The sequence below is a fragment of the Cheilinus undulatus genome, linkage group 5, assembly GCF_018320785.1.
Source record: "Cheilinus undulatus linkage group 5, ASM1832078v1, whole genome shotgun sequence".
Classification (NCBI taxonomy): domain Eukaryota; kingdom Metazoa; phylum Chordata; class Actinopteri; order Labriformes; family Labridae; genus Cheilinus; species Cheilinus undulatus.
This window is the reverse complement of record NC_054869.1, coordinates 32,121,489-32,139,351: the sequence shown is the minus strand read 5'-3', so window position 1 is coordinate 32,139,351 and position 17,863 is coordinate 32,121,489. Positions and strand designations below refer to the sequence as shown.

Sequence of the window (17,863 nt, the reverse complement as noted above, 5' to 3'; positions counted from 1 at the left end):
AGTAGGTTTATTTAGTCAGGGGTATTTTATGAATAAAACACTTGTTTGTTGTCTTATTTGTAAAATAAGGTCAATTTTTGATGGCACTAGCTGCTAACTCCTGGTAGTCCTCTTCAGTTACCTCCCTTCTCAGAGATAAACTCCTCCTAAGTGGGACATAAAGTCCTCGTCAAACTGCGGAGTCTGTGTGGTTTGTTTCGTGTTATCAAGGATAAAATACTCAACAAGTGGTGAGAAGCACTGATGTGTCGCTCACAGACGGTTGATTTGTGCTGTCTGGGTGGAATGCAGCATCTTGTAGCTCCGCCCTCGATTATTCAGCCTGGTCGACGTGCGGTTGCTGCGCAGCGCGTGAAGGCAGAAGCGTCCGACTGATATCGGAGGGAGACTGGAGGGCTCGGATTAATGTTGTTGTAGCGGTAAATACCTTCACCCCAGATTCACACACTGCTACCGCTGCATTAAAAACAACCGCGGTGTCCTCTCAGGTCAGTACACGGAATAAGGACCACGCAGGGAGGGATATAAACAACATATTTTCTCACACTGCGGGAAGTTTGTACGCGGAGTTTCAGGAGGAGTTTCGGGCTGTGGGCTGACTGAGCTAGCCTGGCTGCCCGCTGCTCTTCCCTCCTGCCCCGGTCAGGCTGCCGTAAGTTAGCCCGCTGTCCTGGTCTGCTTCCAGCTGTGGTGAATCATGGCGCTCAGAGCCAGGGCGCTGTACGACTTCAACTCTGAAAACCCCGGGGAGGTGTCGGTGAGGGAGAATGAAATTTTAACTTTGTACAGCGAGCAGGACATTGACGGCTGGTTTGAGGGGGCGAACAGTAAAGGGGAGAGGGGTTTGTTCCCCGCTTCCTACGTGGAGATACTGAGAAACGACGCCGCCTCCACGTTCAACAACAACAGCTGCAGCACATCTGGGGACACTTACCCGGATTCCCGATATGCCAACATCCCATCCGGACGGTTTGAAGGCTCAAATAAGCCTCAGAGTAACTTTTCTAAACCGTCTGCACCTGCTTTTACCACTTTCTCTCCACCACCAGCAGCACAGCAGCATCCACAGCAGCAGCACTTCTACCAGCCCAGTCCTGGCAGTGATGATGACTGGGATGATGACTGGGATGACAGCTCCACTGTTGCAGATGAACCAGGGACTCTTGGAGGGAGGTATCATGACTATGAAGGCAATGGTCCATCAACTTACAGAGTGACAACATCCTCAATGTCCAGAGGTAACGCACAGCAAGCAAAGAGTTCTGCCACAGTCAGTAGGAACCTGAACAGGTTTTCTACCTTTGTGAAGTCAGGGGGAGAGGCGTTTGTGCTCGGGGAGGCTGCAGGATTTGTGAAAGATGGGGATAAGATCTGTGTGGTGATGGGTCAGTATGGTCCTGAGTGGCAGGAAAACCCATATCCGTTCACCTGTACGATTGATGACCCCACTAAACAGACAAAGTTCAAAGGCATGAAAAGCTACATCTCATACAAGCTGACCCCCACACACACTCAAACCCAGGTGAACAGGAGGTACAAACATTTTGACTGGCTGTACGCTCGGCTTGTGGAGAAATTCCCTGTCATCTCAGTGCCCCACATCCCAGAGAAGCAGGCCACAGGCCGTTTCGAGGAGGACTTCATCTCCAAGCGGAGGAAAGGCCTCATATGGTGGATGAACCACATGGTCAGTCACCCTGTCCTGGCCAGATGTGATGTTTTCCAACACTTCCTCACCTGCAACAGCTCAGATGAGAAGGCCTGGAAGCAGGGGAAGAGGAAGGCAGAGAAGGATGAGATGGTTGGTGCTAACTTCTTCCTCACCATCAGCACCCCTGCTGCTCCCCTTGATTTCCAGGAGGTGGAGAGCAAAATAGACGGATTCAAGACTTTCACTAAGAGAATGGATGATAGCACCTTGCAGCTAAACGCTACTGTCAATGAGTTTGCTCGCAAGCAGATCACTGGCTTTAAGAAGGAGTATCTGAAAGTGGGTCTGTCATTTAAGGTCCTAAGCCAGGCCTTTGAGATGGACCAGCAGGTTTACTCAGCTGGACTCAACCAGGCCATCTCCTTCACTGGGGACACATATGAAGCCATTGGAGAGTATTTTGCCGAGCAGCCAGGGAAGGATCTTGACCCTATCATGGATTTGTTAGCGCTTTACCAAGGACACCTGGCAAACTACCCAGATATCATCCATGTCCAGAAAGGTAAAACAACAACAACAACACTGTGTTTAACATTTTACACGATGTATTTTCTCTCACTAATTTAAAGGAATGGGAAACACAGGGTAACTCATAATATGATATGCAATGCCCGACCCATAATAATGGTATGACAATACAGCAAATCTGTGAAAGATTTATAAAATGACAATCAAATGATGATACATCAAATATCTGATTAACTGAAGAATACAAAGGACTCTTAAAACTGAGATGTACAGGATTTATGAATTTAATTGCAGCAATATAGTAGTACTATATTGCTATACTATAGTATAGTATAGCTCACATCACTCACCACCCTTTAACTCCACTTGTTTTTCAAAAGTAAGATAACAAAGAGACCCAAAGATCGGCATTCGGCATATATCCAAACTCCTCCAAAGAGGCTGAAAAAAAAAAACCACCAGGGCACAAATCTTAGCAAAAACTTCAAAAGTGCTTCATAACCTCAATGTTCCAGGTCATGTAAATTCACCACAAATAGACACATAAAATACAACCATATGGTTGCTCTGGGATAATAAGTCCACCCTCCATGGCTCATTTTATACCACAGATTTTTCTCAACTCAAATACTCAAACTCAAATACTTAAAGTAAATATAAAAGTGTGTCTGCTTGTCATAAAAGGACAACCTATGTTTTTTTTTTTTTTCAGCAAGTTTTGTAGATAGCAGATAGCAGACAGCAGCCAGGAAACAGCTACAGCTCATGCCACTTTGCAAAACAAATATGTCGTGTTTGCCTTTGGAAATCAGATGACATGCTTCTGCCCCTGTTTGTCCCACCTGCTGAATCAAACAGGCAGCTTCCGTTTGGCTGTTTGATTTTCCATTACACAGGAGGAAGTACAACATATGAGTGCCCAGAAGAAAGAGGATCCTCTACCTGGCTTTTCAATTTAAAAAAGTCAGCAGAGGATTATATGTAGAATCCATCATAAATGATTATCCGAGAGTTTCTTTGCACAGAAAGTCAATGTTACACTGATTTAGGCCATCCTCCCACATGACCCTAACTCAATGATTGTTCTCATTGTGTGGCAAAATGTCACTTTCACAAAGTGCTGCAAAGTTACACTAGAGAGAATGTGGCATAATCACTTCCCTCTGTTGGGGAGAGAAATCAATATGAACATGCTAATACAACCAGCACGTTCCTCCTGAGGGTGATACCTGACTGACAGTTTTCTGAATATTTTTTGTATTAGTATACCAGCCCTTCATAAACTGATTGATCTGTTTTAAAATAGAAAAGTCAGCCCGAGATAATACCATGTAGAACAACAAATAGGGTACATATTTACATACACACAACATTAAAGGATGATATGAAGTAATCCTTATCATTCAGTGCATTAAATACAGTCCCACTGCTCTGACCCACTGACCTCACATGGTTCACAGATCTGCCTGGGAAAATATTTTTTTTTCCCATCAATCAGAGAGTCCTCCTGTGCTCTCTGCTACTGACTGACAAACCATAAATTGCTATGGTGACTAGAGCTATAACTATTGTTGAGGATATTTCTTTTAGTTGTGTTAAAGGTAAATATGTAACTTTTCCTCATGGGTAGACATGAATCTAAGCACATTAGCTCCATAACCAACACATGTGACTTTCATAGAAACACAAAATTATGATGACAAAATGCCACTTAACACCCCCCTCTTTCACATTGACACATCAGTCAATGAAATGACATTTACAGAATCATTGCAAATTCTCATCTTTGGCTATTCAAAGTTAAAAACAAGATTTATTTGCATACTTACATTATTTTCTATCTTGTTACAGTCAGTCTGTCTTTCTTTTCAATCTCTTTCTCTGCTTCAAGACCCTGGACATCTGCCTTTGCTAGTGTGGAAAAATCAGGATACTTGTGGAAGTGTTGTTTATGCTTTCTGGTGTCGGCTCCTAGTGTTAGGATAAAACTTTGTGGCCACAACGGGCCACTTCCAGAGAGTATTTGGTGGCCACTCTTTTGTGGCTAAGGGCCATCAGACCATGCTTCACATCAGACCTTGTATGATAATGTCAAAAGATGCATAGACCTAGACATTTTTTTTCTGTTGAGTTGGGAATTAGCATTATCTTAAATGTCTCAGGGAATGGATGATAGCACCTTGCAGCATTTAGCTGTAAGGTGCTATCACTTAAATGACACTCTTGATTGTCCTTTGATTTTGCTCTCAGCTGAGAACAGATCTTAGGTAAGAAACCATTGGTGAACATCAGAATCTCCTTATAAACTGGATAAATGAGTTCTAAGAACAAACTTCTTCAATTAACCTAAACGCAATCATACAATCTAATCAATTAAAGTCAAAACCAATACTTGGTCATTTGTAATCAACAAAAATGCAGGTCTACTCTTTCACATTGCTTAAATGGACAAATACAGTGCTAAGGTGTTTGAAACATATTTGTGAAATTTAGACCGTGCTCTATCTCTCTGTGCCTGCAAATTTAGTGTAAAAAATTACTGAAGATTTCTTTTTCTTTTTTTAAGGTGTGATCATTTTCAATTCTACTGATCATTAAAATCATGGAAATAGTACCATTTTAGAGACTTTACTTTTAAAAAGTATTGAATTATTAGAAGTAAACAGTGCTGCACAAATAATCTAATCACACTCACAATGTCAGGCTTACAAACATGCCTTCAGAAAGGCCTTTAAGTTTACAGTAGTACCACTATTGTTCTTTATAGGAGTACCTGTATTTTCAATAAAGGACAAACTTTTATTTATTTTTGTAATATTAGGTTATTTTGAAAACAGTGCCTTACAAACTTCCAGTTTTGTATAATATTCATTGTACTTAATATTTGTAAGTTTTGAGTTGAGAAATACACACTTTAAAACAATCACTATTCTCTGCATTTTCCTTTATAGACAAGCACAACAAGCTTGATAACATTTATGTATTATATCGTAATCGCACATTACCAAGTTGTGCAGCACCACTTCACATGTTGAAATCAGTGATTTAACTCAAAGGATTACATGGATGGAAACGATCATAAGAACTGCTGTCAACAGAGTTACTTCCAATTATTTCATGTAAAATCTACTTTATTACCTCATCCATGATGCTTAGTTCTACCTGAGTCATGTTGTTGTGATTGACAGACACTTGTCAACACAAGCAGCATTCCCTGCATTTGACTCCCTACTTTGTCTAGAGTCATCATTGTTCATCGTTTTCAGTCCCCTGCAAACACTGGCCCATTCACTCCACAATAGAAAACACTGGGGGAAATAGGACAGACAGTGTTTAGGCTGTAGTGGGACACAAACTTCCCAGTCAGCTCAAATCCAGTCTGCCACGTAGGCCCCGCACACAGCCCAAATAAGGTGACGCAGCCAGTTAGACAGCGTGGTGTGATAAGGCCGACCTAATACCACAGATAAGAAACTCTGATTTGATACCACACATGGAAGACCTTGCTGCAGGCAGAATTGAGTGATGACAGAATGCAGGGAAACACAGTTACAGCACAGTGGGGGACAGGGAACAGAGCTGATGGGAGAGCTGGAGCTTATGAAACAGATGAAAGGGGAGCTGCACGCAGCATACCTAATGTGAAATTACTTTGATGTCATCTTGTTTTAGATGCTCTGAGGCTGTTTATCTGTGCTATTTCTTTTGATTCAGGTTTAGCAAGGTTATTTTTCCATGTAATTATTCCAGGGAAGAATCATACCTAATTTCTTTTATAGACAATTTAAAGACCTAAATACAGAGACATGCCAGTTTACCCTTGGTTTAAAACTCTGTCTGTATTGTGTAATGCTCCACCATTCAGAACAGCAGTGACAGTGATACATTGGCACAGTTCATGTGCATACATTAGATTAAATACAGCAGCTCTCTCTCTCTTGACAACTGAATGGCTGCTTGTTACTCAGATTGCCTGCATGTTTCCAGGGAGCGTTCAGAGCAAACACTAATTGCAAAGTTCTTTGACATTTAAGCTCTAAAGTCTACTTATGTTGTCTGCTCTCCAGGAGGTTTTGTGGAAACATCAAGGACTTGAGAACTGTTAATACTGCTGCAAAATGACTGTAATTAGGGGAGAAAGGTGCATAAAAGAATGGCTTGATTTTATTGAAACCATGAGCACTGTTAGCATCAGTTAGCACCGGCACAGCATGAATGTGTCAGGACAAAAGTGTGCGGCTGAAACCAGCGTGGAACATGTTCTGCATTTTGTCTGGCCTTTTTTGTCTACCTTCTCCTTTTTTTGCAGTGTCTCACATATCTTGAAACCACCTACATCTTTCATTCCTCTGTATATAAATATCCCATCCGTTTTTTGTTTTAATACTCCTGATAAATGTTTGAAGGAAATGTCCACAAGTGCTGATGTTCTGTCTATTCATAGACTCATGAAAAGAGGATAGACCACATCCTCTGTTATCATAAACCAGAGTGGACATTTCCATAGCAGAAGTGGTCAAAGAAAATCTTGGACAGATTGCTCTGTTAGCCATGAATTAGTAGTGGAGGGGTGATAAAAAAACTAAAAAACAAATTCTGTATCTGCCTTTTGTTTTACAGTTAATCGATACAAAAGTGCACAACTTTGTTTCCACTGTGAAGTGTGTGTTCCCCTCTGGCTTTATTTTCACTGTACCGTCTCACCATAAAACAGAATCTGATAAACTAGATGTCACATGAGTACCAGCCAATCAACACTTTAGCCCGGGTGCCACTGACACAGTGATAGATGGAATTACTTCCTGTTGTCCCGCTGCTGCTACTGCTGTGTTGTTCTGTGCTGTTTCTCATCGACAGATCTAGGGCTAAAATGTTTCTTTTCTGACATTTTTGACATGCAATTTTACTTTTGCCACATGAAATAAATTTTATGTCATAAAAAAAGCATAATGGTTACAAATATTGGTTATCCATGTCATGGATCTCTATCGGGATTGGCCCTGAACAAAAAAATCTCTCAAGCACTGGTCACTAGTGCAAAACATACATCAGTTCTTGCACTCAAAGAACTAGGCCTGGAGTCAACCAAAGAAAACCTTAGTCACATGGGGCACAACTCACTGACCAGGGTGATCTTGATCTTGGACAAGAGCTTTTCAACCAAACTATCGACCAACCGAGTGGAAGCTGTCAGCCCTACAGAGCACATCACCATTATGCATCAAATTAAACTAAAATGCAGTATAATTGACCTTAGGCCTTAAAAAAAATCACTGACTGCTGCTTGGCGTAGCATGCACTCATAACACTGGCTGTAGCTGCTGCAGGACAGTTATTCTCCTCATCTGCTCACAGTTATACAATGATGAGCTCAAGGTTAGCTCAGTGAAATATCATGAAAGAAAAGATAAAGATACCAGATTTTGACAAGAAAAGTGAATGATCACAGTTGTGATAATGAGATTTTTTTTTGTTTAAGTGCTATAAAACAGATATAAGAGATGGAATCATGACTCATGGGCCCTAGGTGAACACAGGCCTGGGGCCCTCCACATCCATTATTCTCCACCATTTAAATTCTTGTTTATCAAAGAAAGTATTACAGCCAGAATACAGGCCAGTGCGAGAGAAAGGGTTAAGTTAATATTTTGTTCACGTCGCGCCCTGTGGTCCACGGCCCCAGGCAATTGCCTACCTTCCTAATGGTAAAGTCTGCCTCTGCTGTCACCATAACACTCTACTATCCAGATGTAAACAATCACACTGAATGGACAGCATCTTTCAGGAGCAGTGTGGCAGTAGAAAAATGGAAATAATGTTTTATGAGGCTGTGTCAGGTTAAATTAAGCGTATCAGAGAAGCAATGAGTAATCAAAGCACTCTGCATGATTATTGACCTGCAAGGAGGATTCAAGGCCAGTATGTTAGCCACATTTAGCAGACAGTTTCACATTATTTTTTTTGTCATTTTGTCTGGTGTTTTGCTTAGTTATGGCTGTTCCTGTTTATTGTTTTAACTTAAGAGTACTGGACTCAGAGCTATTCTTCAACCAGATGTGAAATTAGTCACCTAGGAGCATCCCTAGCATCATTACATCCCTAGATATTACTTAAAGCTTGGTCTTCATCTCTTTTTTAATGGGTATCCTACAACAAGTTATCTGTTCTTCTTTTTAAAAAGAAACCTGTGAGCACACTTAGTCTTATCATTGGCTACTTTCTATTTTAGCTCTCTGTATCTGTCTCATAGGGACTTCAGGCACCAGACAGGGTTTTATTTAATCCCATCTGTCCCACATCAGGAAACAGAATATCACCCTATTGATCTGGCTCCTCTCAGGGACACCATTAGCCATTAGCATGGAGCTACACTGGGGCAGTTGCACTGACATCACGTCTGGTGTTGTTCTCCAAACATACCAAGCATCACATTATTTATTTTTGGAGTGTTTATTTTTGTCTTAACTGGATTTGGTTGCCAAGTTGACAATGTTAAGCTTTGTTGTTTCTTTTTATTTAGAGCTCTTGTGAAAGAGGAAGGGAGGGGACGATCCCATAAACGCTCATGTTTACGCTCAGCATTTATGGTTCACCCTGCTGTGGCCGGTTACCAAAGAAGCCACTTTTGTTTTCATAAATGAAGACACAGAGGCTCACATGCTTTTATTTGGCATTACTGAAACCAAGTAGAGATGAGAAGAAGAGCTTATGCCAACATTTAACAGCATTGTGTGTTCTTTAAATAGTTCAGCAGCTTATAGAGAAAAAGAAAATCCTGTTCTTTTTTACTGCAGTTCAAAACGTCTCATTTGTAGTGTGAATTTTGAAATGCAAACAGTAAAAAAAAAAAGAAGTCCCTGTTCAACCACCTCCTCACTATGAAAATATTGACTTTGCCCGCAGTGCATTTTAGAGGACAAACTTGTTTTTAGTTTAGACTGAGGCATAATATCACTGAAGTTAAAATCGAAGAGCCACACCTACTTCTGGAGAAACTTTCAGGCAAAAATGTTCACAGTGCTGGGCTGTGAATGGTTTATTGCACTAAAGAGAATATATTGAAATGGTATTTCTTCAGTCATATTTGCAGTTCACAATTATCTGTTTTTCTTGTCAAATCACTTAAGCATTAATAAAGAGCACAACCCCATCAGGATAACTAAAGCCTATCAGTTGTAGATTAAGTCATCTTGTTTTTTTAGCATGGCCTACTTTGTTAGACTTGACTATTTTTATCTATGGAGTCAACACTGAGATTGCGTGTGATCTTATCAAAATTTCATCGTACAGAGGGATGAAACAAAAGAAAAGCTAGCTTTCATCAGCAGAGATTTCAGATTGTCTTGTTAAGTCAGCCTTTCAGCTGACACTGCTTCTGCACAGGTCTGTCTTATGTGTTGTTTCATGCCGCTGAAATGTCCTCTCGAGCACAGATGGATGACAGAGGTGGTGCAGTGATGAGATGGGGATTGCCGCTGGTTGTTCAGGTCACCGGCTCGCTTCAGCTCTTGTTGTGTAACAGGAGGATTACGTAAGAGCTGAAGCTGCTGCCTGCAGTGAGTCCAGGGGGATTCGATGCCACCTCCATACAGCCAGGGAGGATTTCTATCAGAGGCATTCATCAGGATTAGATCCTCTTTTAATGTGACACTGCAGTATGCCATCAAGTCCATTAATCACTGTACATGATGCTGATGTTGAGCTGAATCAGGAGTGCTCTATCTTCAATCTCGTACAGCAGCACTGTATGTCTTTTGTAGCTCTATTTTTCTATCAGTCATTCAGTGACCTTGTAAAATAAGAGCACAGAAGCAGCTTTGTACAAGAGCACAACAAATGCAGGGCTGCATAAGTGATTTAAAGATAATATATTGTTTTACATCTTTTTTAAACAAAGGATATTTGATGATTTAGTCTTGTGGCTCTTAGATTGTGCATTAGGGCTACAAAAAACGATTATTCCAATCATGGATTCATCAGAAGATTATTTTCTTGATTCATCGATGAATGGGATGTTTTCGGATCAAATCGTATATATATATATATATATATATATATATATATATATATATATATGTATACGGTGCTTCAGAAATTTATTAGACCACCTGTCATAAAAACAAGAAAACATAAGTATTTTAGAAATCTTTCAAACACTTGTTTAAAACTAAAAATGTTATTGTTATTTATTTAATTATTTTGAACAGGAATGAGGAATTTCAAACTGAATTCACCTTTTTATACCCAAATTTGAGCCAGCTCACTGGGCTTCTCTGAGAAGTCAGAACTCAATCAAGCATAATATTCAACTGCTAAAACTAATTTTTCTGGTCAGGAATGCAAGTAAATAACTATAATTTGACATATTTATCAAGAAATAATAATGTGCTTTACTTTTTTTCAGTTTTTTTGTAAATTGGTAAATTTAAAAATTCATGGATAACAATAATAGTTATATTTTAGCATTAAAAATATCATTTGGGTTAAAGAGCTTCTACATATTGGTGTATTAACCATTGCAGAAACATAAAAAATCCTTTTGGTTTTACCAGTTTTTACCAATGCTGTTAATTTAGGGCAGCTGTGGCATAAACCTTACTTTGGGTGGTGGTCTAATAAATTTGTTAAGCACTGTATAAGCACTGTATATACCTGCACCCTCTGTTGTCCCTGACACTGGAATCCAGGGTTCAAAAGTGGCTTTGTGGCTCCTCTCCTGCGTAATTCCCCACTCCTACTCCCCACTTTCTTGGTTTGTACATTTTTCTTATCTGCAGTAGAGGCAGGGAAGCCCAAAACCAGTTTAAAAGTAAAGGATGCACACAAATAATTGTGCATTCATTGTGACTGAGTTGTTGCTAGAAAAACATTTATTATAACACAATGTGAAATGTAACACTAAACGGTTATTGCTGGTGGTGCTATATATCATAAAATATCTAAACTTGGAGGACAATTTCAGTTGCAAATCAACAAACAAAAGGTCGATATTTGCAGAACAATGAAAAGAATAGGTGTCGAACAATAAAACTGATATTTGCAAACAAAAGAATCAATATTTGCAGCCCTTCTTGACTCAGTTTCTTGACTCTGTTAAGTACTTGTGTTTCTGCAGCAGCTATAAAAACGATGAGTCTCTTCAGTTCAGTCTGCTGACAGTGTCTCTCGTACAGCTGAACTCTGACTTTTCTCATAAAGTCTCTATAGTAACAATTGCCTCTCTTTAGTCCATTAGTGAGCTTTTAAAGCTCAGGATGCTGGAGACCTTTAAGGTACAGTAAACACCTTTGGGGCTGGCATTTAAGTCTTTGGACAGCTGTGTTTGTTCTTGTCTCTCTGGTTTCCACCCCCGTCTCCACTCTGCTGTTATCTTAGCGTTTCTCTCAGTCATGTTCAATCTGTTGTGCATTAGAGGAATCTCAAAGATCTGGGTTAAACTGCGGCTGAGGGAGCGACATCCACAAGGCAATCTGGGCAGATTTTGAAGGGGGAGGGGCAGGGATGTGTCTTTTTGGGTGGGATTTGTCAGCAAAACTGTTTGCTGTTTTTTTTGCCTTACATCTCAAGGGTTCAAAACTGAAAAGCAGCCTAAGGACTTTTTTGTAAACTTAAGACGGGTAAAGGAGTGCAGGTTGGGGTCAGTGAGTCCTCTGTGGTCACATTTCAGGAAACAGTCGTCTGAATCAGACTTTCAACAGTGTTGCTGTTGACTAAGCTCATATAATAGCTAGAAAATCCCATGACAGCCCAATACAGGAAGTTTGACTTCACACCTTAAGGACAAAAAACTAGCTTTCCTCTGCTCCCTCAAGCTGGAAATCAGAGATGACGTTGTCAGTCAGCTGGTTATGCCATGTGTAAAGTTACACCCTTCCTATTTCATGTTGTCTTTGTCTTTTGCATCATGTCACTCACCAGTCTTTAACATCGCATTGGTGCAAAGAATGTCAGTGTTAGTTCCTTTGTTTTATGGTGTATTTCTGGCATATTAATGGGGAAGTAGGGCAGAAGATCTGTCTGACAGAAGGCTTCATTTTTTAAAGCATCTTAGGACTTTGACTTTTTAATTATAATCTGCATATCTGCTGCAGTTTTTTCAAATTATTCCACATCAGAAAATTACATGCACAGTTTTGTGATGCAGAAGGCGACACATACAGTTTAAAACCAGAGTAAGAAAATATTGTAGATTTCTGACAACCTACTTAACTTGCAGTGAAACGTCTGGTTAGACAAGAACACCTCCAAGGCTGCAGAGTTAATCAGAACAGAGTGCAACATTTTAAACTTCCCTTCTATGTCCAAAAATCATTTTGCAAATCTGGAAATCAATTATGACAGCTGTAAAATGAAACACACAAACATTAGGAAAGAACACATGGATTAACATAAGCCACAACCCAAAGAGTTGTCTCTCCTTTGCTTTGTCCTCTAGGAATCTGTCCGGGACATGCAAACACTTTTAAGTAGTTGGATCAGACAGGAGGTCCTGGTCTGTCACATTCTCTTCCCCTTCATTTTAATGTTCATTGCTGGGGACATTTTTTCTTTACTCGGTCAGGAAATGTCAACAGTTTGATAAGTCATCTGTCATGAGCTCGTGGTGCTTTGACCCAGCCTTCTGCTCCTGTCCAACCATCTGTCTGCAAATTTATGGGCTAATTTGTTGTTGTTGCACCAGTGTAGCTGAGGGCTTTTTCTGCAGCAACAAAAAATGCTGCACAGTGGAGAAAAGGAAGAAGAGGCTGCAGCTGCAGCTGACTTATGTGTCAAAATGGGAGGTTTGTAAACCAACATGACTCGATCACCAGTCCACCACAATGACGATAGCAAGTTGCTCTTCCTGGCAGGCTGGAAACTCTGAGGGGTTTTACTCTCAGTATAAGTGACATATGACGGATTTCCTCTTTGCAAGTTGTGTTAGATATGTGAGAGCGGGGCCATCCAACCTTGTCAGGATTTACTCCCACCTGAAATGAACAAATCGGTGTCTCTGTCAAAAGTTACTTGTTGAAAGAATTGAAATATCAAAATCAGTCCTGCAGATTTTAAGCTTTTTTAGCTTTTTAAAATCAGATCATTCATTTTTAAGGCTCTCATGTTTCATAAATTATACTATCTGCACAGCCTGGCCCTTATCGTTACTGTTGAAAAGTGTTTTCACACAATGAAGATAGCAAATTTACTCAATATTGTTTTTCACACTCCTGAATATTTCTCAAGCATTTGTAGAGAAGGCTGCCCGATGAAGATGCAACTCTGATGCTATGATGATGTTTTTTGATTGCTTGATACACATTGTACTCAAAAAATAGACTGATTTCATGTGATTGTTTTCCCATCTGGACCAGATTCAAGTACCCTTGACCCCAACGTCTGCTTCATTTGATCAGTGGAAACACATGCATACTGGACTTCGGCACAGTTCTGGAACTTACTTAAAGAAGTGGTCTCAGGCTTGATTTATGTGTGTACAAGGAGTATCTGAGTAGTACAGGAACTAACTGTACCAACATCTTCTGTCCCTTTAAAAGTTGTTGTTCATTCAGGAACCCTCTCATTATACATTTGACATTTTGTTGCAAATAGATTTACAGTTTTACTTGGTGGAGAAGGCTCTGCTCAAGAGATACTCCCTGGGTTGGTCAAGCAGCATGCTTTAACTTTTCAGGGAGCACATGACTAGAAACCCCCACATTGATAGATACATTTATGAAAATGTGTGTTGAATACAATCAAATTAGTTTAATAGAAATTAACCCATACTGCATTGGATCTGAATATGAGGGTGCAACAAGCTTTATGATATAAAGAAGGAGGCTGGGGTGGAGGAGGTAAACTTTTTGCCAGCAGCAGTGGTGCATCAGCATTAATACAAGCAGGGATAAGTGAGAATTGTGTCATATTTAAAAATACTGCTGTGGTGAGAGAAAGAGCTGTGATTTGCTGTGGGAACTCGGAGGTGAAAATTGGGATCAGCTGTCTGCTGATCATGGCTGGGAATATGACTGTCATGTCCTTCATGCACTAACACTAAGCTTCATTATCTGCACAGCACAGGCCTATTTAATCCTCTGTGTAGATGTAGAAGCAGAAAAAAGGTAATTGACGACATCTCAGAAATAATAAAAACATCCATAGTTGCAGGATGGACCTGCACTGAACTTAACTGAACTATAACCCAGCCTCTCACTCACTGACAGTTGGGATCAGCTCCAGCCCCACGTGACTTTGAATCCAGCAAGGGAAAAAGATGATGGGTGGACAACAGAGGAGCTTAAATGATGTATTTGGACAAGTATGACATCTCAAATTTGATTTATGTTCATATTTTCAATCAGGATTTTTAACTTATAATCAAGTTTGATAGAAACAGTTTTAGAAAAAGGTTCAACTAATAAATTAGCAAAAGTAGGGGTACTCAGATATTGGTATTAGATCAGATATTGTTTATTGATTATAACTTTATCCAAAATGAAAAGAGAGCAGGAGGGAGTCACTAACTTTAGACTTCAGTCTAAAAGGATTTTAGACTGGTCTTCATATAGCCAGGCAACTTTTGACAGTGAATCCACATGCCGGTAGTTTTTGACCCATAAAACCAGTCAAGTCAGCAGATGGAATGCTGCATTAGAGATACCACTCATTCAGGTCACTACAGTTAGCTAATGCTAATTGCTGGGAATGCTATCATCGTGTCATGTCCAGAAGACTAGATAACCACACTGTTCAGTCTATTCTTTATTAAACCTTTTTACTGAGATCAGAGAAAAAAACATCCCTCAAAGGGCTGATCTTTTTTATTGCAGCACCCATTTTCATTGTTTTTACTTGAGGTTTAATTTGAACATTAATAATGTATCTATGCTACTCTTCCACTACTGTTTTGTCACTAGCTTTAGCATACAGTGTATTGCTTAACCATGAAATGAAAGAACAACTAAGTATAAAAAAATCTGGTCACTGTGTTTGTACTCCGCCCTTGAAATTGCCAACAGTAATTGTTAGATGGTATCAAACTGCCAGCAGGATTGCCTTAAATGGTTGTTCATAAAAGACCTTAAAATAGCATAATCTGATAGACATTGTTTTTTTTGTCTCTGGCCTGCTCACATTCCCTAACTATAGACACAGACGTGGTTCCCAGGGATTTTATACCAAACAGTTCATCAGACTATTTTTGGCTGCTTCTTTGAGGTTATAAATGTGCTGTTGAGCTGTGCTGCTAAATATCAATAGCACAGGATTGTCAGAGTGCTAATCATCTTTACTTAGAAAGTGATTGAAAGTAAGACGTCTGTTTGATGAGTAAAATATTTAGTATGAGGAAATAAATCTCATGTCCTCAGGAGGGAATATTGTTGAAAGATTCTCTGCATCTTTGCTGTTTTCCCACACAAGTGAAAATAGCATCCTGTGTTTTTCTCATCGTGCAGCTATTTCAGAAATAAACGTAATAACAATTTAATCTAAGGCTAAAAATGACCTAATGTTGATGTTTATTTTTCCCTGTCCCCGAACAGGGGCCCTGACGAAAGTGAAAGAGAGCCAGAAGCACGTGGAGGAAGGAAAGATGGACCGAGCACAGGCTGAAGGCATCAATGACCGCTGCAACATCATCTCCTGCGCCACACTAGCAGAGATCCAGCACTTCCACCAGATCCGGGTGCGGGACTTCAAGGCGCAGATGCAGCACTACCTCCAGCAGCAGATATCCTTCTTCCAAAAGATCACAGGCAAGCTAGAGGAGGCTCTGCAGAAATATGACAACGCCTAATAGGTTGCTTCCCTTGATGATCCATGATCATGCACCTTCCTCGGCCAGCCAGTGAAGATTTGGCAAAAAGCAGCCAGCACACATACTGTGAATGCTGTTCATCCAGCAGCGAGGAGCGTTCAAGGAGATTTTACTCCGATAATATGGACACTTCTACCAAATCCAGGTTTTACTGTGTGTGTTGGCAACATTTTTGGGGGGCTGGATGTCTTTGTTAATCAAGGACATGTAATTTAATGACTTGTGAGACAAAAATATTCTTATGCCTTCAGACTCAAATGGATCAGCGATGATGCTGCACCACTTTTTCTGGTGCATGCACTGGTGAAGTAAATCAACATTATGACCTGCATAGAGAGAACCTTGTGTCTGCTGCTGCCACATTCATACCAAGATTTCATATATCAAGTGTTTTAAGCCTTATAACACAGTTTTTAAAGTGACTGCCACTCCAGGGGTAATGATGCTCCACTGCCTTTTGGAAACACTCAAGCACCAACTGGTTTCTCTCTCCTCAGACCAACAAGAAATGTTTACAGTCTCCTCCGTGATCAGGCTCTCTCACCACTGTCTCGCTGTGCCTTTAGGTTACGTCTCCGCTCATTTTTTTATTAGTTACTAAAAAGCTTTATATCATGTGTATGTAGAAATATATTCTAATTGTTTTTACAAAGCTACAAACAAGAAAAATCACTGTGCTTTAACCAGGGCAGTATCTTTTATGGGAGATCATTTTGTTTGATTCTGGGGGTTTTTTCCATGGTGTACCCAGGATTTATCTTCAACACTCTCAGTGTGACAAAATAAGGATGAAAAAAGGATTACCTACTACGACTATAGGAGCTATCGCCTTACACACAGCAGAGCTAGCACTGCTGCTTGCAGAATATAAGGGACGTGTATGATGGACACTCGCTAACTGAGATAGCTGAATTTGTTGACAAATGTTGGTTTTCAGGCTTAGCTTTTGAGTAGTGTTCATTGGCAGGCTGTTAGGCAGATCCTCCCCTTGTTTAATATGCGGTCTTTTTTAATAGGTCGATTTTAGACAGTTCAACTGTTCTGCTGTTTATAACCTTCAAGATGTTGGGTGCAACATGAAGAGATTTACACTGAAGCAGTGACACAATAAATTTATCCTTCACAGTTTGTTGTGTTTGTCACACTTTTTATTAGACTGGGAATATTTAACCAATTAAGTCTATGGTTTCACGCTAAGTAGAGTAACCAACTAGAGTAAAGAAAATAATGTAATGATGTGAATGTGCTGACACTTAACATACTTTTTAATGGTCCTTAAAAGTGCCTCAAAAACTCAAATGATAGATTTTATATGACCCGTGTTATGAAGGCACAAAGACAAAGAGAGCAAACTGTTCAACTCTGCAGGTTTCCTCGCCTGCATCCCTGGAGGACTTGTGTGCCGTGTCAGTGTTTCATGCTAAGCTCACACCCTGCTCACAGATCTGCTGACAGCGCAGAGCCCGGCCAGCCATCTGGGACATCTGGCCGCTGTTAGAAGTGCCGTAGAGGATGACAGTGAACACGTAGTGAGCAGAAAAAGGTCAAATTCAGCTGGGAGAGTCTTTCATTAGCTGTCATCACCAGGACCTACAGTATGACCAAGATAACTAACATGCAGGACAGCACTTATCGGAGATAATATTTCAACCCACACACAGATGGTCTGATTGGTTAAAAAAAATCTGTTTGTGCACGTCAACAGATGTGTGCTATGCTGGCCCTTTGTTTACCATCTCCAGGCAAAAAACATCAGCAAAGCGCTGTCTGTTTTGGCCGATCCACTTTGACAGATGCGATGTTCAGCAGAAGGTCACAGAGTGCTGCGGCTTTTATCACCACAGGCTTTTAAGAAGCAGTTCTGTGAATATGTTTCTTTAATGCTA

General features: G+C 40.3%; 1 protein-coding gene across 1 annotated transcript; it reads left to right on the top strand.

The window, feature by feature from the left end:
• snx18a (sorting nexin 18a) lies at positions 1-17,095 on the top strand. The gene is made up of 2 exons (XM_041787228.1): positions 1-2,213; positions 15,703-17,095. The coding sequence occupies exons 1-2, from the start codon at positions 698-700 to the stop codon at positions 15,954-15,956; spliced, it is 1,770 nt and encodes a 589-aa protein (XP_041643162.1). The 5' UTR covers positions 1-697; the 3' UTR covers positions 15,957-17,095.
• The last annotated feature ends 768 nt before the right edge of the window (positions 17,096-17,863 follow it).

Excerpts from the sequence above, each read along its gene's own strand:
- snx18a (XM_041787228.1), top strand. The coding sequence starts at position 698 with ATGGCGCTCAGAGCCAGGGCGCTGTACGACTTCAACTCTGAAAACCCC. Across the intron at positions 2,214-15,702 it reads TATCATCCATGTCCAGAAAG|GGGCCCTGACGAAAGTGAAA; the intron begins GTAAAACAACAA and ends GTCCCCGAACAG.